The sequence below is a fragment of the Triticum urartu genome, chromosome 5A, assembly GCF_056163025.1.
Source record: "Triticum urartu cultivar PI428250 chromosome 5A, HENAU_Tu73, whole genome shotgun sequence".
NCBI classification, from domain to species: Eukaryota; Viridiplantae; Streptophyta; class Magnoliopsida; order Poales; family Poaceae; genus Triticum; species Triticum urartu.
The window spans coordinates 391976576-391999470 of NC_141877.1; the positions used below are offsets into that span (position 1 = coordinate 391976576).

A 22895-nucleotide genomic window follows, 5' to 3' on the forward strand; every position below is an offset into this window, starting at 1 on the left:
TGTGACTAAGTGCCCTACCATGTCCTCATCCACAAGGACCCATATGCATTTCGCCATGTTGCACTCAACACGGGAATGTCTCCAGGAATCCAGCTAACGGCAAAAGGGAAACAATCCGAGCTTGCCATGCTGCGATACAAATGAACACCTTCATAGTTATAATAAATGCATCGCTCAATTGACTCATAGAAATCTTGATGGGCTAGGGAGAGCTCAATTAAGGGACTGCTTTTTTTTAGAAGAGCTCAATGGGCTGCTAACGCATGCAAGGACAAGCTTGGAGAACAGGTGTTGGATCCAATGGAGTGATTTCGAGCGGCAAGCAAGGGGAAAGGCCCCATTTCTGTTTCGAGCTGCCAAACCACACAGAGGCAGAATGACTTCGCCATCCCATTTACAGAAGTTGCTCTCATTACAAACAACGTTGTGCATATGATTTCCCGCTATTTCGGATGTACACTTTTCTTTCGGTTTATTGGTCATTAGCTGGATTTGCACAATTTTTTGATTTATATTTCGCTGTTTTCACTTTCCTTTTTTCTTATTACTGGTCATTCTATTTTTCCTTTTATTTCCTTTCTTTTTCAGGTTTATTTTTTGATTTTATCTTTTACACATATTTTTCATGAGCAATTCTTGAATACATGATGAATTTTTTGCAATACACGACGAACATTTTCTAAACACATGATGAAGATCTTTCATAAAAGGTCACACATTTAAAAATATGTTTAATACATTTTAAAGAAAAATTACTTGCTTTCAGAAAATGTTCGTGCATTTTAGAAAAAATATTTACATGTTTCTTACAAATTTTCAATCATATCAAAATATATACATGTAGTTTATCAAAGTGCACGCATCTTTTAAAGACAATCTTCATGCATTTTTAAAAATGTTCACACACACACACACACATGGGCATATGAATCAGTCCTATTGTTTTTTTTTTCTTCCAGTTTCCCAATTGCTAGAAAAATGGTTACACATTGTTTTTATTTAATAATGTGAGTTAGAGAGGTAATAAAATATATATACTGCAAAATAAAAATCATATTTTCGTTTTATACATTATTTTAAAAAATACATGTTTATGTGAAAAAATCATGTAAATACATGTTTATGTTTATTTTAAAAAAATCATGTATGTTATAAAGTGTTTCGAGAGAATTCTTAGTGTATTTAGGAAAGATGTTCGTACATTTAGAAAACAATATCCACACATTTAGAAAATGTTCCTGCATGTTTTTAAAAATATCATTTCAGAAAATGTCCATGCAAAAGATTTATACGTTAGAAAATTTGTGCTTTAGGAATATATTTTTTTTCTATAAAAGTTTAAAGAGAAATAAAAACCAAGAGAGGTAAATTGAATAGAAAATAATAGTAATAATAATAATAATAATAATAATAATAATAATAATAATAATAATAATAATAATAATAATAAAAGGAACAAAAACCAAAGATGGGAAAAAACCGATAAAAAGGAGAGAAAACTGGCCAGGGTTACAAAACCATGACAAGCATGTGTAAGCGGTACGGACAAAATGGCGGCCCAAACATAGTTTTCTTAGCCCAGAGAATATGGAATGCCGCAAAGGTTTCATGTTGCCCATGCAGTTTTTTGTTTTGTTTGAGAAACATCGACATTTATTAATTAAGTAAACAAATTACATAGTCTTCCTTTTTTTTGCGGATTAGAGTCTTCTGGATACACTCCGGAGTAGAAAGAAAAACACAAAGATAACTAAAGTTCAAACAAGATTTAGCTAACATATGAGTATAGATATTAATTTGCCGATGAATGTGCTTGAAGATCACAGAGTTGAAGTCGAGAGCCACATGCTTCATGTCCCCCACCATTGCACCATCAAATGAACGATCTCAAATAGGGCGGTTGAGGCGTTGCGTCAATGAAAAACAGTCTGAAACAAAGATCATCGTGTTGTTTGCCGGCGAGATTCCGAACCACGACATGTGAGTTTCGTGGGTTGCTCCCTTCATACCCACAAGCAAAGCAAGCACACATGACCTTTAATCATAAGACCTGATGTTTTGTACCACGACACGCACCGGGTTATATATCTAAAAAAATAATATTGGGATCCGCATTAGTTCCACAAACCGGTTGAAATTCCTTGCAAGAAATGGTATGTTTTATGCCAAACTACGTGAAGATATATTGATTAAGGGTTCATCCCAAGAGAATCAATGTAAAATCATGAACTGAACATAGCTCAGATGGATGATGAAACCAGCCCATCTGGACTTGGAACGGGTGCTCATATTTTTCTGAATATATTTCAGACTTTTTGACGATGCTCGTTTTATAGGAGAAGATGATGTTTTTGGCATAGGGTAAATCCGCATGCGTTCATAGCGGTGGGTATACATTCATGTAGACGAGCTTCTATGTTTGCATTACGTGTCTAAGAGATTTTCTTTAAAACCAAGTGACTTATGAACTATAATATCTTCAAGAATCAAGAGTCCTCTCTTCACCGGCACAGAGACAATGCCATCGCCACCTCAAGTTTGTGAATCGATCGGGCCTTATCATTACACTAATATCTAAGAGCATCTACAGCCGAACCCCTCAAATCGTCCTTATACGTCCAGGTGGATGGCCCAGTCAAGAAAATGCAACCCAACCGACCCTAAACGTCTGGGCTGACCAACGTCGGCCCATACCTAGCCCATATCTAGAGCGGATATGGGGAGGCTAGCGTGTGCCCGGACACGTCCGCCACGTCAAACTGGCGGGCAGGACCCATGAGGAAACACGCAGAAATCCATCGATCCGAGGAAGCTCACATGTGCGCATTCATGTGACTGCTCCGGCGTGCCATCCGAGGGGACAGAATCTGCTATTTAAGACGGACAATGATATCAACCCTAGCTAGCCCCATCTCCACCCTTCCCATCCCTACCACACCGCCATGGGGCCTTGTCTGCACCCTGTTTTTAAGTTCTGAGCTCGCCATTTGGCAGTAGCCATGATTTGCCAAATGGTTACCTAATACAAGATGTTGACCCTGCAACACCCGGGGGGGGGGGGCATCTAGTAGAAATGGAGGCAAGCGGCTTGCCTTCGGACTCTGGAGGAGGAGAGGGACGAGAAATACAAGGTGCCTAACGCGGAGGTGCAGGAGATGGAGCCGTCATACAGAGATGAGGAGGAGGACGAGGCAGATCCTACGCCAGAGCATGTTGAACTCTCCATGGAAGACGCGATGATGGAATTCGAGGTCGCCCAAGCAGAGGAGGCGGCAAAGCAACATGCCATCCTCAAGTCCATCCAGTTGAAGCTCGAGATCGATGCCAACTGTTGCTATATCCACAAGGCGCACATGGTGTTTGAGGAGCTCTTGACCTAGGAGGAGGACAAGGAGGACGTGCCGGAGTTTCGCCCGACCATGTGGCCGACTGCATGTACGATGATGATTAGATAGGCTAGAAATGTATGTAGATGAATTTTACATTGCATGTGCTAGTATGGATTTGGGATCTAGAAATGAAGACTATGATTGCAATGTCCAAAATATAAGGGTGGCCGGTCATAGTCTGCAAACATATAGGGTCTAGATTTGTGAAGTCTGGCGGTAGATGCTCTAAGAGCAACTCTAACCGATCCCTCAAAATTTAGAGGAGCAAATGTAGTCCTATAAATTGAGTGGATTAAAAAATTAGTTGTTTCTATCCTATCCCCAATATTAGGGGATTAAAAAAATTGAGTGACACATAAACACAATTTTGGTTCAAAGTAATACTTAAAGCTTACTCAAATGAATTTTGGTGCAATTTTAGATAACTTAACCAAAATTTAGACTAGAACTTACTAAAACTACCTGGTAGCTGTCTCGTTCTCGAACCTCTCCCAACCCGATTCGGCCAACCCTCCAATCATAGGGTCCTGCCATGCACCGTTGCCACCATCGTCGTCGTCACACCCGCCATCGAAGTCACTGGAGAGACCGATGACCGGCCTTGTCCCAGCCGCGTACCGCATGTACAGCTGGCGCTCGGTCTCAATGCGCTTCGAGTAGTGGCGTCGGAGCTCCGTCATGTAGTCCTCAACAGTGTGGGATGCCACAAGGCGCTCGCGGGCCTCCCGGTCTTCCTCCTCTCCCGTGCGGTGGCCACCGTCGGGTCGACGGGCTCCATCCACGGCAACCCCTCATGGAAGTTGAGGCGAGCGTCGGTGCCGTGCAGGAGGACCGACATGATGTCATGCGCGGCGGACTGGAAGGAGCCGACCATATCTTCTCGTGGGTATTGCGGTCGGTTATCTCCGCCACCCATGTTCTGCAACTTCGTTGTGGCACGTTCATGTATTGCCTCTGTGGCGGTGGAAGGTCGGGGAAGCCATGGAGGCGGGAGCGGGAGGAAGAAGCACCGCCACAGCCACGGTCTCGGGACCGCTCGTGGCGGCGTCGATCCACATGGGGAGTGGCCGGGTGGGATCCAAACATTATCGGCGGGCACCGATGTCGGAGTGGGTCTAGGTGAGGTTGGGGGCACGCCAACGAGGATTGGGGAGACAAGGAGAAGTGACTTGTTGATTTTTTTACTCCGTGGTCGCGAGGACAAGTAAATTTAAGAACCGTGAGTGGTTGGGAGTAAATTTTTTATAGCAACTCCAACAGCTCTTGTATCCTAAAAAACCATCCTTTACGGGAAGTTGGGGCAAAAAAGCTTCCAACAGCCCCGTAAACCCGATTTTTTATGCAATCCCGCATAATCACGTTCTCCGTCTTGCGGGCGGATAACCGCCTAAAGCTTCACGGGCGTGCTGCTGCACCGCCCGCCATGCACGCGCCGCTCCTAGCCCCTGTGGCCCTATCACTAACTTGCGGGCCTGAGCTATTAGCTAGTTTTTTTTAATTAAAAATAGGAAAAAAATAATATGGGACAATGTTAACGGGACTGAGAGAAGTGGCCATTTGAAAACTTCCGGTAAATGATACAGTCATTCTGTAAAATGACTTTTACGAAAAGTTTTTAGGGGGGCTATTGAACTTGCTCCTACTCCCCTAACATTTTTTGAGGTTCAGTTAGTTTCTGGTTAGAGAAGAAAAACCGGACTTATCCTTTTCTAACTAGTTAGTTAGAAATGCTCTAATGCATGCATATGTTTGTATTTTTCTTGAAGACGCACAGGAACATCGTTTTTTTTAGCTGATCATGATACACTGCTTAAGCAGAAGATGAACACAAAAATGTATACGAATCTTTTCAAGTAGATTCTTCCCACAAGCATATATGGATAGAAAAAGTCGACCTTTAGCAATGTGATTTAAAAAAGAAAATACTTGTTCAGAAGAAAAAAAAAGTCCGACTTGCCGGATTCGAACCAGCGACCTAAGGATTTATCTGCAACACTACAGTCCTCCGCTCTACCAACTGAGCTAAAGTCGGCTTGTGATTGGAAGGCCAAACACACCCTACTTATATATTGACCGGTGTAGAATCGTTCCGAACGTACCAACAGATTTTTTTTTTTGCGAGGATATAAACAGGTCAATAGGCATGGCGCTGGCCATGTGGTCCAACAAATCTGGAAAGCACTCCCAAAACTACCGAGCCTCGTGGAATTAAAACGAATTCACCATTTTTATTTAATCTCTTATCTCCGACAGCATATGGGAGTCTGCCTCTAGCTCATCAATCTTAACTTCTTGAGCGAACGCATTATTCTTCCTAGCAGCCATATGCAGTTAGCCATGAAGGGGCGTGCGGCAACAAGTAATGGTCGAGAAGTAATCCAAAACAATAAGGTGTGCATCAAGGTCGCTCATTGGGTGTGTCCACGTCAGACTAGCTAGGGACAAAAACGCTGCCGACGCAAGCATTGCATAAATGGCGGCCAATCGCGACAGAGCTTTGCGCGGAGCAATTCCTGGTGTGGTGCGTGGCCAGTTGGAAGGCGCTGGTTCGCTCTGCGCTTGGGGCGTGCGAAGCCGCCGGTTCGCGTCACCTCGTGCGCACCCGAGTTCAGTAGCTGCAGGTCCTATTGTCAATTTCTTTGTGTGTTTGCTTTGTTGTGCTTGTAATATTAACCTCGACCTCGTCCTCAGCGGTGTCAGCGCCGGTTACCGCGCCGGCGCTTGTGTGCGTGTGCAGCAGTGCGGTTCACTGACCCGTGGGGCGTCGGAGATGGCGATGGGTGGGATGTGATGTCAACGTACAGTAGGCCTTTGCCCAGATACAACCTCCCCTCTATCTAAAAAAAAAATAGAAAATACTACCTCCCCTAGAACGCGAGCCCCTTTTTCTCCTTGATCCCACGCAACCTCCTCGTCTCGCTCGCTCTCCCCTTTCTCCGTTGCCCCACGCCGCGACATCCCCCTCCCGTCAGCGATGGAGGCCCTGCAACCCATGGGGACGGTGACGGTGGCCTCACGGGGGTGGCCTCGTCGACAACCTCGACTGGGTGGACGAACCAACGTCGGCTGGTGTGCCCGGCGACGAGTTCCCGTAATTGTTGGTCATTGCTACCTAGACCAGATGGGAGCACGACAAGATCCGCCACCACTAACCTTGCGTGCAGGGAGCTCCTTTCCTTTCTCATCCCTTGTATTTCTCTTCCTTTGCTTATTCTCCTCTGTTTCTGCCGTGGTGTAGCAGACCATGGAGGACTACTGGAAGCGCACTTCGTGCAGTCGCCGGCTTGCGCATGGACAAAGAGGAGGGATTAAGAGGTTGGAGGCCATGGATGTTGGAGCCCACAATAGGTGCTTGGCTATACACTTCTTTTCTTCTCCTCCCTGCAAATGTGCTTATGTTATTTTGTTCTTCACTAGCAGAATGTTCATCTATAGCAAGAATGAAGATAGTTCCCGCAAAAAAAAAAACAAGAATGAAGATAGTTCATCAGAAAATCAAGCGAGGACTTTGAGAAAATGGGATTCCTTCTCCCTTTCTCCCTCTCTATCACTACTGATGATCACATGTTTCCCTCGATTTTTAGTTTATTTTGGTTATCCGTGTCATCGTGTGCTTTCAGTTATATTGTTTCCTAAATGAAAAACAAAAGTTAGTAGGTGCTATGTCTGATCATATCTGTTTCATGTGTTTGTTGTTCACACTGCTGGAATTTTCTAATGTTGTTTGTCTCAGGTTGTTCATCTCAGCTTGTGAATTTTATAATGTTGTTTGATAACAGATAAGTTTTCCCAGACAACTTCCATGGGCAGATTGTCATTGACTCACTTGGTATCTGGTACTTACTAGCATACTTTTACTACTTAAGTGCTAAGAACATTTTGAATTAACTGAAGGTAGCTTGCTTCTGTTTTATGGTACATTCATACTAATTATAGCTGACAGAAAATGTGCTTTGTCAGCATGAAGGTAAAAGATGGGAAGGTATAATGCTCATGGGCCTCAGTGCTACTATCATATAGAGATAACTGCTGCAAAGTTCATATAATGGTCCCTGTTTCTTTTATTGGAATATTGACATTGTTTTCAAAGATTCAATTTAGTTGGATTGAGTTTCTGTTTTAACTTTCTAACATGTGCATGCAGATGAACTAAGAATTAAAGGTAGTACTTATTTAAAGTTTCTTTTTCCATTGAAATGTGCAGTTTTACACATTTCTATGCCCCTTTTCCTATTTGTGTGCATCAAACAGTAGAAATCAATGTTAATATTCTTTATCTGCGAGCTAACTGAGAGGCATGTCCTTTTTATGTCAAGCTGAGAGTTCAATTGTCACAATGAAATCTAGGGAACTAAGGCAGGAGAATGGGATTTCACAGGGTAATTTAATTATAGCCTTTGCTTACAGTTTCCTTCTCTACATTAGGAGTTTCAATTCTGCAATTGTTTCTCTCTGTTTTCATAAAGTTGTGTATTTTCTAAATATATGATTGCTGGTTTCAGCAATATATCATGTGTCTACCACAACCCAGGATGCAAGGGCTTTATCTATGTCTTTTATTTGTTGTATCATAAACATCATCTATGCTTAGTTTGCGCATATTATGTTGGTACTTGATACTTCAACGGCGTGGTATATCTCCCACACCATCAGCTCTTTCCTATAAGGATCCCAAAACATGGATTAGTGGTATGCAGCTGAAGGAGTTACACTTAGATCAGCTGTTGAAGGAAACCATATGTTATTGTTACACATTTCACCTGTGTTCATGAATAGAAACTAAAATGTGCATAGACTGTAGTCTTATAATTGTTTTGCTGTCATCTAGACTGTACCAAATATGCAATTTTGGGAAAGGTCTACATTCTATTAAAAATAGAAATGGTATGATGCATACTATTTAAACTTATAAATGAAGCAGCAGATCTGCTTCATTTTCTTTTTTTTTTCCTTCTACAGCTCTACACTTGTATCCAGAAATTGATGATGTTACAGGAAATAGCCTCGAAATTTTTAGACTACCTGCTTCAATACAGAACTTTGGGTTAACGCTCGGATAGTTATTTTATTTATGCAGGGAAAATTACAATGCATGTTCGTTTTTTGTTGTTGTTAGGAATTGTTTTGTTTTATGATATGGATTTGTGTGTATTTTATCTCATCCGATATCAAACTCATAATGATGAACATCTTATCTAAACTCGTCGTACTTCTCTTTCTTGCTTCAGGTTGGGAAGCAGTCAATTGGTGATCATCGAACGTGTCGGAACTTCCAAGGAAATGTCTCTCTGTGGCTAAAATACATCGGTTTTCCCCTCAAGTCACTAAACTGCAATGCGTAGTTGGTCGGTCACTGTCAATTGAATCCCAGAATTGAAATGTCTTGCCGTTTTACAATTCTTGTTTTGCTTCACAATCTTCTCTGTTAAATAAACCTGTTTGTATATATGAAACAACACCTTTTAGTATCTATGAAACTAGTACGCTTGCTCTGCTTTATGAATGAACACTTATCTCCTGCAGTTTTTACCGTGTCTTATATTTGAAGCGCTATGCTCATCTGGATGACTTTTTTTTTTTGCTGAATTACACATGTTGTCATAAGACATTAACAAATACGAAAGCTTGACTGGTGCGCACAATTTTGCCTCAAGAGGCGCCACCAGGTGGCGCCCCAACCACTAGTGAACTTTCACATTGGCAAATCTATACCAGGTGTGGAGGTGTCATGCTCTTTTCTGAGTAGCTACTATAATTCGTATTGCCAAATTTCATTCAGTGTAGAAGAAATTATCAAAGGAAAAATCTTCAATGGCCCTAGACGTGGTGACAAATAATCTGGCGTCTGAGACTGCTACTCCCGCAAACACACCATGGCCGAACCAAACTCAGGGTTGGGTCGCCTTTTCGGTCGATGGTTCTTACTACGAGATAATAACGGCAAGATGATCTTTGCAGCATATAAAAAACTCTTCCATTGCAATGATGCCTTAGAAACGGAAATCCAAGCAATGATGGAAGGGCTCTTCTTGGAACTTGAAAGATCAAGCTTACCTATACAACTTCAATCCGATTGCACAGTTGCTCTTAAAGTGCTCACGTATGATTCTTTGGACAGATTGGCATATGGTCATTTGATTACTGAGATTAAACGTTCCATAAATGATAGGGTAGTTGTTCCGGTAAAAATTTCTCGCTTTTAGAATAGAGTTGCACATTGTTTAGAGACATTTGTACGGAACGAGGATAGCACTGCGTGCTGGCTAAACCATCCCCCTCCGTGTGTTAGTGAGTTAGTCGTTGAAGATTGTAATTCTATAACCTTGGAATAAATACCCTATGATTCCCGCAAAAAAAGAAGAAGATAAAAGTGAGAATTAACATTCAGCCACTTTAGATCAACAGGGAACATTCAGATTCCAAGGAGTCCGGCGGAAAACCAGCAAGGTTTTAGTCTTCACAAGCATATTAGATTTCTCTTTTTGTAGCTCTAAGCAATTGAATTAGACTTGATCGATCACGGCAGAAAAGAGTCAAAAGACCGAACCTTTTGGCAGTCCTTGATTTGCATTGTGCTATCTACCTTTGAACACACATTTGTCAGGGTCTATTTATCCGTACCTGCCCCTTCTCACATGACACGGCCTTCCTGGTAGTAGGAGCATTTGATCTGGTCAGCTGCACAAGCAAAACTTAAAACACGCAGGCCACACCTACCGGTTCGTGAAACTTTCAAGCAATTATCTTTTATAGAGTCTCGTACAAAACAAAATATACCTACCGATCGATCGGTCGGTCAATGGAGCATTCGTGCGTCAGTTGTTGCAAGTAAAATATGTCCGGTGTGTGTGAATCTGGTCGACTGGCCGTGCACTTTGTCTTATGCACTGGACGGAGACGGACGGACGTACTGGTTCAGAGTACGTTGAGTAGACTTCAGCGAGGAGTATGCAGCTAACGCGTAATTCACGGAGACGAAGTAAACTGACGGGAAAACTAGCAAATGCGTGTTCATGCAGGTATGGAGGTTGCCGGCCCTTCACTGTCAAGTGTCAACTGTGTTTTTTCAATGCATGAATGTCTGCAGCCACCAAATACTGTGTTCATAGGATAGGATTATCATAGGAATAGGAATCTTGTAAGAAATGAGATGACATGTATCTCAAATTCTATGAGTAGGAATAGGAAACAAGATGTCATTTGATTGACACCAAAGGAATTTTTCCATTGAGTCTAGGCTCTTTTTTATTTTCCTATAAAATGTGGAGGATGGGAACCAATCCCATGTAAGAATAGGAATTCATTCCTATGAACCAAAGGGCTCTAAAGGAAAAAATCCTATAAAAATTCTATCCTCTAGAATTCCTATGAAATTCCTCTAAACCAAAGGAGGCGAATCTGAATGGCCTTGATCGCGAAAATTGTGTTGCTGCTGGTTTAATTTACACGATCTGGATCGACCATGACGGGTGAAGATTATCGTTCTTTCCCTGGTTGTCCGTAGCCCTCGTCCGACGCGGGCAAGTGCAGCGCTGCAAACATTATCTTCCTTTCCTTGTTATAATCGGTGTTCAGATAAGAGGTCCCATTGTACTAGCGATCAGATACTCGTGTCCGATAAACATTGCTTCGTCGCACCCCCATTTTTCTTTTTGCTGGGATAAGAAACATATTTAACTTCAGTCTGGATTGACATGGCCAAGAAAGTTAAAACAGCCTAACAAGCACGTAAGCAATTCTCATCCCTTCTAAAAATGTGTGCCTTTATGGTTGATGGTCAAGGGCTCAGGCAAGCAAGGAAATGAAGCTTCAGGTTCTCTATTTGATAGAGTTCTAGAAATCCACAACAAGGAGAGGTGCAGCTGCCCTGAAAGCTACTCTCTCAAAATACCCACCCATTTCTTCATTTCTGAAGGTTAACTATGGACTATATAACAAAGGCTTGGCCTGCATGGAATGGAAGGGGAACAAGCACCATTATTTGCGGAGCCAGACCGGCTTTTCCTAGGGCATCGAAGATTAATGCCTACCCTTCTGCTCAGATATAGAACATGGCTAGGAGTCTAGTTAAGGACTCGGTGAGCCGGCTATTTCAGTTTCACAGTTAGTTTAAGGACTTTTTTAAAAGGATAGCACCATGTCTCTGCATCGGTTGATATATAAGCGTCATTTATTTTCCGATAATGATGTATGAACGTACGTGGATGAACATGGTTGAATTTTCGATACAGTACGTGACATCTCCATTGCATTTCATTTTCACCAAGCGCATAACAAGACTATTGCTCCCCAGTTATTTTCAAGTCAGTTGTATGCATGCATCGATTGATGCAGAGGCCGGAGGTTATTCTCCTTTTCGGAAGCAAATTATTTTCAAGTCATAGACAAGTTTTTCCTTATAAATATAATCTTTTATTGATTTTCGCTTAGTATTCAAATGATACAACCACAAAAGAGATCGGCTTCCGGTCTGTAAACTATACTGCAAATGCAGAAAACCACCATGACACAAGCACAATGGTACTAAAGATATAAAATATAAAAAGAACCACAATGCCACTGAGGCTCAAGATGCCGGAATACCGTCAACACCAACTCTTCTAGGTTGGCTAAGTCCAAGTATGAAACCAGTGTGCGCATAAACACTATAACCTACGCATGAGGGATACAAATAGTCAATTAAGCTCTCTCGTTTTCCGGAGGGAAATAGTCAATATAAGCTCTTGATCACGTCGAGCATGTCGATTTGCGGCGGGACACGACAAGACTGAGCTTTTGGTGAGGAGGCCTGTATCTGGCTGGATCGCATCCATGGTACACATCATTCATGCACTAGGATTATCAATTTTTTTTTTAATTTTGCAAATGCAACGTATGCGGATACGATCTGGTTTGCATCTTATCGTCACTCTTGTCTTACATATTGGCCAAGCTTTAGGTAAGCTAGCAAGGTAGATATTCTACTATACATAGGAAGCCGCATATTTCTAGTTAGAGGGTCGGCAAGCAAACCTGAACCCGTGACTGACTAATGAAGATTGCCGGCCTTCACTATCTAAATGCAGCCACCGAATCTCATAGAATATGCAGAAGATGAATCAACATTATTCATTGTTAATTTGTCATTCGAGCAAAGTTCAAAGTGCTTTTCCCAGGCCGTGTCCTCTTTGTAAGCAAATCCAAGAAACTTCGACTCATCTCTCTGCCACGGCCGCTTCTCGGTGAGAGTTTGGTGTGACATTATTGACTGGCTTGGCCTTCTGGATATCAAACCCCAGGAACGGAGCTCGATAGGTAGCGTCAACGAGTGGTGGGTGTTAGATTGATCTCTCCACCAATGGGCCCAACGGCTCATTGGGCTCTTGACCCACGCCCTGATCGGGGGCGTCCAGCCCAAGGAAGGCTGGTGGGCCCTTGTCGCGCAGTGCTATAAAGAGGAGGTGGGGATCAAGGGCACAGGACACGAGGTTCGTCACCGCCACTGTTCCCCACTCCTAACCCTATCCGATCCAGAGGGAGGCACTGAAGCGATGGGAAGCTCCGCCGCCGCCACTGCCTCCTCACCGCCGCCGCCCACTCGCCACCATGACCGACACGGCGGCCTCCTCGAGCCAAGGAGAAGTGTATGTACAGATCGATCTATCTCGTATCCCTAGCCTACACGATCTATAGATTACAACAATGGTATCAGATGCAAGGAGAAGGCATCGGTTTTCGGGTAGAGATTAAATCAAAAGCAAATACACAGAAATCACAAAAAGTTTTCCCTCTCCCCATGAACCCTAACCCTAAAAGAACAAGAGGGGCAAAAGGGCAAAGTAATCACGCCGCCGCAAGGCCGCGCCGTTCCTCTCGATTCGGACGTGCATCGGCAAGCCGAGGCGTCCGGAAGAAGAACCACCGGAGCTATCAAATGCTCGCCAGAAAAGAAAGAAAGGAAGACAACAAAAAAAGGGGGAGGGGGTAAGCACCGCGACCAAATCCCTCGACGGCGCCGCGCTCGCCGCAAGGGAGGACGCGCGACCGACGAGGAGGATGACCACGGCGCAAAGTGGTCGCGCTCCTTCTTCCGTTTTATCTCGCTAGAAAAGTAAAAGGAGGGGGAGTCACTACGCCTCTCTGTCTCTCTCTCGTGGAAAAGAAAGAAGGGAGGGGGAAGGCTCGCCGTTGTGGGGTCCCGCCATTGCCGGCAGGCCGCCGGCCGCGGGCGCACAGGGGAATAGAGGAGGGCGCATCTGCATCCCTCTTTCCCTCGCTCTGCCACAGGACATGGACAGGAACCAAAGGAAAAAGAAGAGAAAGTGACCGGGTCTCGCGCGGCGCGGTGGTGTAAGCCGTCGCCGGCGGCCGGCAAGGTGCCTCGTGCGGATGCCAGACGGCTAGGGAGGATCGCGGGTGCGAAGTGGATCACAGGAGGGCTCGACCTCGCTGCTCTCTCTCTGCCACAGGAGAAAGAAGAGGGAGAAAAGCAGAGGGAGAGGAAGGAGAGGCTCGCCGGCGCACTGGCATCCGCCGCCGTTGCTGGCGGCCGGGGCAGAGCCCCTCTCTGCGCTGCCCGCGAGATCCCGACGAGAGAACAGCGTGGCTAGGGTTTCGGCAGAGAGGCGTGAAGGAAATATGCCCTAGAGGCAATAATAAAGTTATTATTTATTTCCTTATATCATGATAAAAGTTTATTATTCATGCTAGAATTGTATTAACCGGAAACATAATACATGTGTGAATACATAGACAAACAGAGTGTCACTAGTATGCCTCTACTTGACTAGCTCGTTAATCAAAGATGGTTATGTTTCCTAACCATGGACAAAGAGTTGTTATTTGATTAACGGGATCACATCATTAGTTGAATGATCTGATTGACATGACCCATTCCATTAGCTTAGCACCCGATCGTTTAGTATGTTGATATTGCTTTCTTCATGACTTATACATGTTCCTATGACTATGAGATTATGCAACTCCCGTTTGCCAGAGGAACACTTTGTGTGCTACCAAACGTCACAACGTAACTGGGTGATTATAAAGGAGCTCTACAGGTGTCTCCAAAGGTACATGTTGGGTTGGCGTATTTCGAGATTAGGATTTGTCACTCCGATTGTCGGAGAGGTATCTCTGGGCCCTCTCGGTAATGCACATCACTTAAGCCTTGCAAGCATTGCAACTAATGAATTAGTTGCGGGATGATGTATTACAGAACGAGTAAAGAGACTTGCCGGTAACGAGATTGAACTAGGTATAGGATACAGACGATCGAATCTCGGGCAAGTAACATACCGATGACAAAGGGAACAACGTATGTTGTTATGCGGTCTGACCGATAAAAGATCTTCGTAGAATATGTAGGAACCAATATGGGCATCCAGGTCCCGCTATTGGTTATTGACCGGAGACGTGTCTCGGTCATGTCTACATTGTTCTCGAACCCGTAGGGTCCGCACGCTTAAGGTTTCGATGACAGTTATATTATGAGTTTATGCGTTTTGATGTACCGAAGGTTGTTCGGAGTCCCGGATGTGATCACAGACATGACGAGGAGTCTCGAAATGGTCGAGACATAAAGATTGATATATTTGAAGCCTATGTTTGGATATCGGAAGTGTTCCGGGTGAAATCGGGATTTTACCGGATTACCGGAAGGTTACCGGAACCCTCCGGGAGGTATATGGGCCTTAGTGGGCCTTAGTGGAAGAGAGGAGAGGTGGCCAGAGATGGGCCGCGCGCCCCTCCCCCCTTGGTCCGAATAGGACAAGGAGAGGGGGCCGGCCCCCCTTCCTCCTCTCTCTCCTCTCCCCCCCCCCTCCGCGAATCCTATTCCAACTAGGAAAGGGGGGGAGTCCTACTCCCGGAGGGAGTAGGACTCCTCCTGGCGCGCCTCCTCTTGGCCGGCCGCCCCCCCCCCCTTTGAACCTTTATATACGGAGGCAAGGGGCACCCCTAAGGACATAAGTTGATCCACGTGATCATATTCTTAGTCGTGTGCGGTGCCCCCTTCCACCATAGTTCTCGATAATATTGTAGCGGTGCTTAGGCGAAGCCCTACGACAGTAGTACATCAATATCGTCACCACGCCGTCGTGCTGACGGAACTCTTCCCCGACACTTTGCTGGATCGGAGTCCGGGGATCGTCATCGAGCTGAACGTGTGCTAGAACTCGGAGGTGCCGTAGTTTCCATGCTTGATCGGTCGGGCCGTGAAGACGTACGACTACATCAACCAAGTTAACGCTTCCGTTGTCGATCTACAAGGGTATGCAGATCACACTCTCCCCTATTGTTGCTATGCATCACCATGATCTTGCGTGTGCGTAGGAATTTTTTTTGAAATTACTACGTTCCCCAACAAGGCGTCTGCGGACTGGTTTTGACCAACCGAAAGTCGCGCGTGGCTGTAGGATCCCCACGGACGGACCAGATCAAAACCCTAGAGCGGAGCGGGCCATTGGGCCGAAAGGGAGAGGCAGCGCCACCCCGCATCGCGCTCGCTGGGCAGGCCGCAGGTTGTCCGCGCGGGCCGTTGGCTGGCCGCGTGCGCTGCGCCTCGCCTGCGTCTCGCCTGGCCCTAGCCACAGCGGCGCGCTGGGCCGAAGCCAGCAGCGGCTCGCGCTAGGCCGAGGCCACGCTGAGTTGCCGGTTTTATTTGTTTTTTTTCTGTCCATTTTTTTGGGCATATATAATACAGTTTTTTTATTCAAATTATTTCGAGAAATATTTTGTTTAGTAAATAGAAAAGTAAAAGTAATGCTTCTGAAAAGCAAAAAGTTCATGAATTTTTTAATTCATGTTTTCCGCTGCAAATAAATGAAAGTTTTAACATTTTAAAAGGAAAAAGAAAATTCTTCCGAAAAGAATAAAGTTCATGAATTTTTTATTCATGTTTTCCGCTGCAAAGTAAAAGTTTTATCCTCCAATTAAATTGGAACCAACGGGAAAATTTAGTTGGAAGAATTGATCTTAGCATTGTTTTTCCCCTGTGGGTGAAATCAGATGCGGATAGTCTCTGCTATGACAAAAGAAAGATATGTTTTTACGTTAAAATATGGTATTGTTATTTTCTGACCAACGTTGTTGATAACAGTACTATAATTCTATGAGTCTTATGTTCAAAGCTTAAATCTCTGATAAATTCTGTATCATAGTGATCAATTTTCAGAGAACAGTTAAGGATAAAGAAATGCTCTTGAACTAGAGAAATGTATATTTCTTGCTTCTGCTGCAATAAAGTTGATGATGATGATTATTTCCGAGCAAAGTAGTTTAATAGAAATACTATCATCACATTGTTTATGAGTTATATGCATTATTTCCATTTCCGCCCAACGGTGATATGGAATTAATGTAGAAGAATGAGTTTTATTCTAATTCTACCACAACGATGATTTAGAGTATAAAAAGGAAGTTTTGCAAAAGTTTAATGTGCATATTTTTTAACCAGACCAATGTAGGGTTATTTTTATGCTCATTATTGTTGATTATTTGCTAAGTTTTCTCAGACTAAAAGTTTTTCATGCTTTCATTCGTGAAAGCGAATGGTTGGTTACTTGTGACCCGAAAGATGACCAAGAAAGGTCATAACGTGAGGGAGTATGTTCTCTCTAAAGAATGGCTTCAAAAGAAAAGAGATAGATCATTGAGAGTCTTGGTTGACGAATGTCTTTCATGTACTCTCTATGAAGAAGGTTTTTCAGATAACATGATTTGAAATGAAACAAGCAACATGCGTGTTTAATTTGACCAACGTCGGATCAAACATGTGTGTCAAAGAGCATTCGGATTTATTTCTGAATTTGATGATTGAATATGCAGTCAAAAGAGCCAATTCTGGCATGTATGTCCCTTGGAATTACCCGCATGGCGGGAAAAGATGATTATGATAAAACCCGCATGGCAGGAAAAGTGTGGGAAAATTCCCTGCGTAACCCATATGGAGGCAGAAATTTTCTCAGACTTATCCTGTATGACAGGAGAAAGACATGATGACGCATGTGCTTTTAATATGTCCCACTCTGGGAGAAAAGTATGGAGTAGCTATTATGCTTTCCTAGTATCGACCGTACATCTTATGTGTAACGGTCATTAAGCACTCAATAAATCCAAAGAGAATAAAAGTTACAGACGAACCTAAAGATAAGAATGATGTGCAAGTGTGACTTGCAAAAGTACTAATGATAAAGAACTTTGTTGAGTTTCTGAAATGGAATGAGGAAAAGTACTCCTGATAAATGAAGTAGATAATCAAAGTTTCCTCATTCACAAGAGTTATGAATGGTTTTTCGAAATTGTGGTAGAAAAGTTCTTGCCACATTTCGAGGGGGAGAAAGATATATGAGATAAATTAAGAATGATGAAACTCCCCTATACTTTAGATAATGTGATGAAGAATGTGATCGTCTGGGGGAGTATGACGGTCATATTAATACCCCTAAAGAAAAGAAATAGTTGTATTCCTGGATATTTTACAATTCCGAAAGCAGACTAAGGAATACTAAGATGGTGCTTAAAAGTACCATAAAGAAGAAAGTTTTAGCAGAATAAACCCAAATAATAAAGTTTAAAGATACTCCATTTTTAGTGAAGATGGAGTAATCAGGGGGAGCATGTTGTATGACCTATACAACACCTGATGTTAGCTCTATAAAGGATGAATGAGTACACATGGATCTTGTGACACAGGTCCCTGTAAAACTTGTTGCCTCTTGGAAATGAAAGACTATATAATTAATTTTCCTCTTGGCAATGACAGAGCAACAACAGCCCCATATGAAAGAAGTGCCAGTACCTGAGACACTGATGGTCTCAAGGAATGAGAAAATCAGATACTTCTTATTACTATAAAGTCTATGTTAGTGAAATTCAAATGGAGGTTGATCCCACCTCATTTAAAGTGCTCATTCGAGTTTTGAGAAGTGTCTACTTATCTAAATGATAAGAGACTATGTGAGATGAAATGAAATTAGTGAATCCCGACGATGTTTGGGACTGATGAGTAATTTCCAATGGAGCCAAAACAGTAGGCTGTAAAGAATCTACAAGCACAATCTGACTCCAAAGGAAATACGTAAAGGTGTAAAACACGACTTAAATCAAAAGGTTTTTGTGCGTTTTGCACTGAATAGATTACAATGAGTGTTGGTAGCACATCATGATCTGAGTTACATCAGATGAAAGATATTATGATCTGAGTTACATCAGATGAAAGTAAAGAACACAGGGGATACTGCCTGAAGAAGTCTTTTATGGACTAAAGCAATCAAATGTTGTTTTGGGTTAAAGAAATGTGAGGACAATTGTGTTTGTATAAAGTTATAGAATGGGAAATTCATTTCATAATCCTGTGCATGTGGATGACGTCCTGCTTGCTAGTAGTCATGTCAATCTACTACAGGAGAAGAAAAGAAGTTTTTGTTCTCAAAGTTCAAACGAATGTTCTCAGTAGAGTGTCTCTCGTTATAATTATCGAGATTCACCAAGAAAAGAATAAAAAGGGGTATTAGTAATGTCGCATGGACATGCTTAGAAAGGTCTCTAAAGTATGCATGCGAGAAAACCTACGCCTGTTCTTATAGTCAAGGGTAACAGAACTGGAAACTATGGTGTTCCAAAAGTTGATGAGAAAAGATTGAAAATGGATATGGTGCCGTATGCTTTAGCTGTTGGAAGCTCAATACCTTACCCTGAGACAGTCCACGTATCCGGGTTGTTTTGGCAATGTCTAGTCCATATATAGATCACTGGAATGGAGTCAAAGATATCGGCCTCATGCTGAAAGAAATAAGTGCTCTCAAAAGATTGTTAGTACAAAGACATGACTTGTGAAATGTATAGCGAAATCCACAATTGTCGCTAACTTTCATACTTGGAGGTTTTTTTGTGGAAAAGCTCCAAAGAATGAAACAATTATCATCAATGTGATGCAAAGATATTTTATAGCTTGATATGAGGCTGAGGGACAGGCAAAATGGTTAAGGAGACCTGTACCCGGAGTTGATAATGGTTGACAACAGCGATAACTATTTTAAGTCTTTCGCTCCTATGACAACGAGTCAAGTGTTGATGCCAAACACATTGACACAAAGTTATACGTTGTTAAGGAGAAAGTCCGGAATTATGTTGAAATGCTTGGAGCATGAAAGCAACAAACAAGTATTTGCAGATCTGCTTATTAAAGGCTTACCGCCCAGTGTGTTCGGAGAACACACAGTCGACATGGTTTTATGGTATAGTCTAACATTTCCGGACAATAAAAGGGCCCAAGGTTAAAGAATCTGTTTCAAAACAGAGGAGTGCGTTGTAGGTGTTGATTCTATCGGGAATGAACCGTGATGATGAGACATGCTCTACATGCAAATCAGTGATGGAACGAGTACTTTGAAAAGAGTTATTTCAAAGTATAAAAGTTAAAAGTATATGATGAGATCAAAGGGGAGAATGTTAGATTGATCTCTCCACCAATGGGCCCAACGGCTCATTGGGCTCTTGACCCACGCCCTGATCGGGGGCGTCCAGCCCAAGGAAGGCTGGTGGGCCCCTGTCGTGCAGTGCTATAAAGAGGAGGTGGGGATCAGGGGCACAGGACACGAGGTTCGTCACCGCCACTGTTCCCCACTCCTAACCCTATCCGATCCAGAGGGAGGCACTGAAGCGATGGGAAGCTCCGCCGCCGCCCACTCGTCACCATGACCGACACGGCGGCCTCCTCGAGCCAAGGAGAAGTGTATGTACAGATCGATCTATCCCGTATCCCTAGCCTACACGATCTATAGATTACAATAGTGGGGAGTCGCCCAAGCTAGAGGCCATTCGAGAAAGTCCATGTCCTTCATGCTAATGTTGATATCCTAGGAGTTCTGAAAGGAGCGCAGTGCGAGGGTCTTCTGCAACACCGCGTCTCCCTCCACGGTCCTCATGCACAACATCAAAGAGCAAATTAGATTGTGGGCGCTCGTGCACGCTAAGCACTTGGGTTTTGTAATGCTACGAGAGTGATGACCTTTTCTTCTTGCCCTTCTGTTGGGCTTTGTCACAAATCATTTTCCTTATTTAATGAAAATGGCAACCTTTTTGCCTTGTTTCGGAAAAAAAATTGCATGTTGTGCCAAATAGCAAACAGAAATGATAGTCATCAAAAGAGTTGTTGATACCCACCGACGAATTGGCCATGCATCTATTAGTTAGCGCAAATTCACAGGGACACGCGGGTGCAGGGGCACGCACCTACCAAGCCCTGCCCAACTGCATAACTTAATTTGAACGCACTCGTCACGAGCAACATGAATATGAAAGCATGACTTAATTTGGACTTTTCATTTAAAAGATAAAAAAATTTGAAAATCAGAAGCCAAAAATAAAAGCACGCCCGAGGATTGTGTGATGTGAGACCTGCGTGCCACAAATCCTCTCTCGCTAGCTAGGTGAGTTTAATGCTATAGGACATGCACCTTGGTGTAGAAACCAACTGCTTAGTTCGCCTTGACTAACTTTTTTTCAGCATTATACTATAAGTTAAGCAATCATTTTTATCTTCTAGAATACGAGTTTTGTGGCTGGTAATTCGCCTTGGGGTGACCTTTGTTTTGAACCTGGGTGACCTAATTCTGGTTAGCTGTAGCCGTGTAGGTCGACTAAATACATTTTTTTTCTTCTGAAAACGGTCGACTGAAGTCATGTTCACCGCGCCATGTGTCATGTGAATTTCACAAGATAAGACATTGGCCGACCGTTCAACTTATACCGCCATCTCACAGCCAGTAGTTTTCTCATTTGTTGCATTGGTCCCCAAGATCCATACGGCGACGATGAAAAATCAGGCGGCGGCCGGCTCCGGCCGGCCGCGAAGCGGAGGTTGGGGGTGAACCATCGAGGCGAAGGTAGGAAAGTCAGGCAGGGGCAGCCTCGCCTCAGCCCACCTTAAATTATGGCTGGTGCACAGTGCACACGGCCGGGCGCTTCTTCGATCGTCACCATGACACCATGCATACAAACTGATGGCGCGCACCTTCGTCGAACTTTCCCGGAGAAACTGACGCTTAAACAGCGGCCTGAAAAAAGAATTAACGTTTAAACCTTACCGCCCGGCCCAGCATGTCCCCCGGCCCCGCAAGGCGCCATTTCACCGGTCCACCACCACCTTGCAAGTTGCACTGCGGCTCCATCGCCGGCGACGGCGACGTTAATAACCGCGGGCGCCCGTGCAACAAACGCACGCGCACAGCAACCAACGGCACGCCTCGTTTGTCTCATCCGCGATCGGCTTCCACTCGCCTATATATTATCGGTATCTCCGTTCATTCTCCAACATCACCATCCGCCACAGCGCAGCTCGCCCTGATCAAGATCACCTGACCAGCAAGACATTTCTTCTTCTTCCTCCTCCTCTGTTTCACCGGCTAGCCATCCATGAACACCGCCAGCTCCAGTTCCGCCGCGCTGAGGTGCGCGGGCAAGCCTGCTGGCTTCGGCGCCGGCTTTGGCCGGAGGAGCGGACACTGCAACTGCAGGGTGAAGGCGGCGGCGGCCGCGAGCGCGGGTGTCCGCTCGCCGAGCAGAGGCGACTACTACAAGGTGCTGTCCCTGGAGCACTCGGCGGACGTGGGCGCGGAGGAGGTCAAGCGCGCGTACCGCCGGCTGGCGCTGCAGTACCACCCGGACGTGTGCCCGCCATCGCGCCGGGCCGAGTCCACGGAGCTCTTCGTCGAGCTCCAGCGCGCCTACGAGACGCTGTCCGACCCTGCCACGAGGGTGCAGTACGACGCTCAGCTCAGGACGGGCCGGGCGTCGGCGAGGCCGCCGGCAGATGGGTTCGCGAGGGACGTGTGGGAGGCGCAGCTGTCCGTGCTGCGGGCGAGGTCCGAACGGCGGCAGAATGGCAGCAGGTGCAGCGGCCGCCGGTTCTAGAGTAGACTTTAACAGAGTGAACATACCCCAGTCTGGCTGTGGTTTCATTGATTCTTTGACGGTGACATACCCCAGTCTGGGGCGTTAAAACTTGTGTATGCATGTTTATTTGGTGTAGGCTCGGATACTATGTACTGCTCGACTTGATTGTAAGTTGTTGTACATGCAAAAGTTGGCATTATATTTGTCAAATCAACGTATAATGTAACTTGTAGAGTACTAGAGTGAACATACAACGCCCTATCCACTACGAGACGCCTGTCGTTACTTCGTCAATTTCAATGTTGTGCCGACTCAATATTTCAAAGGTACTCACAAAAATAAAGTATGCATCGCATAAATGTAAGTGCATATGTGTAAACATCTGCAATTGTGTTCTGTTAGAAAATACAATAATTGTAAGGTGCGCTAATTGGTGAAGGGAAACACCTACCATCATCCGACGGATCACAGTGGCCACGTTCATCACCTTCCCTGCATGACACACGTCTAAATAAAAGACCGCATACCATCCTTCATCGAATGCATATCTGCAACAGGGCTATGTTTTTGAAACAAGGACTATGCTTCTGAAACATATGCAATATTGCAATGGTCTACAATGGGTTTATG

At 44.2% G+C, this 22895-nt stretch overlaps 1 protein-coding gene, 1 long non-coding RNA gene and 1 other non-coding gene across 3 annotated transcripts; 2 read left to right on the forward strand and 1 right to left on the reverse strand.

Annotated features, from left to right (window-relative positions):
- Positions 1-5336: 5336 nt before the first annotated feature.
- TRNAY-GUA (transfer RNA tyrosine (anticodon GUA)) lies at positions 5337-5421 on the reverse strand. Its single transcript is given in 2 exon segments — positions 5337-5372; positions 5385-5421. It is a non-coding gene; the product is annotated as a tRNA-Tyr (tRNA).
- A 718-nt stretch (positions 5422-6139) lies between these two features.
- On the forward strand, positions 6140-8919 carry LOC125509189 (uncharacterized). Its single transcript, XR_007283998.2, has 3 exons — positions 6140-6737; positions 6810-7768; positions 8618-8919. It is a non-coding gene; the product is annotated as an uncharacterized LOC125509189 (long non-coding RNA).
- Positions 8920-21667: 12748 nt separating this feature from the next.
- Positions 21668-22499, forward strand: LOC125556050 (chaperone protein dnaJ 20, chloroplastic-like). Its single transcript, XM_048718852.2, has one exon. It carries the CDS (start codon positions 21786-21788, stop codon positions 22281-22283), a length of 498 nt encoding a protein of 165 aa, XP_048574809.1. The 5' UTR covers positions 21668-21785; the 3' UTR covers positions 22284-22499.
- Positions 22500-22895: the final 396 nt, after the last annotated feature.

Coding starts and splice junctions, on each gene's coding strand:
- LOC125556050 (XM_048718852.2), top strand. CDS start 21,786: ATGAACACCGCCAGCTCCAGTTCCGCCGCGCTGAGGTGCGCGGGCAAG.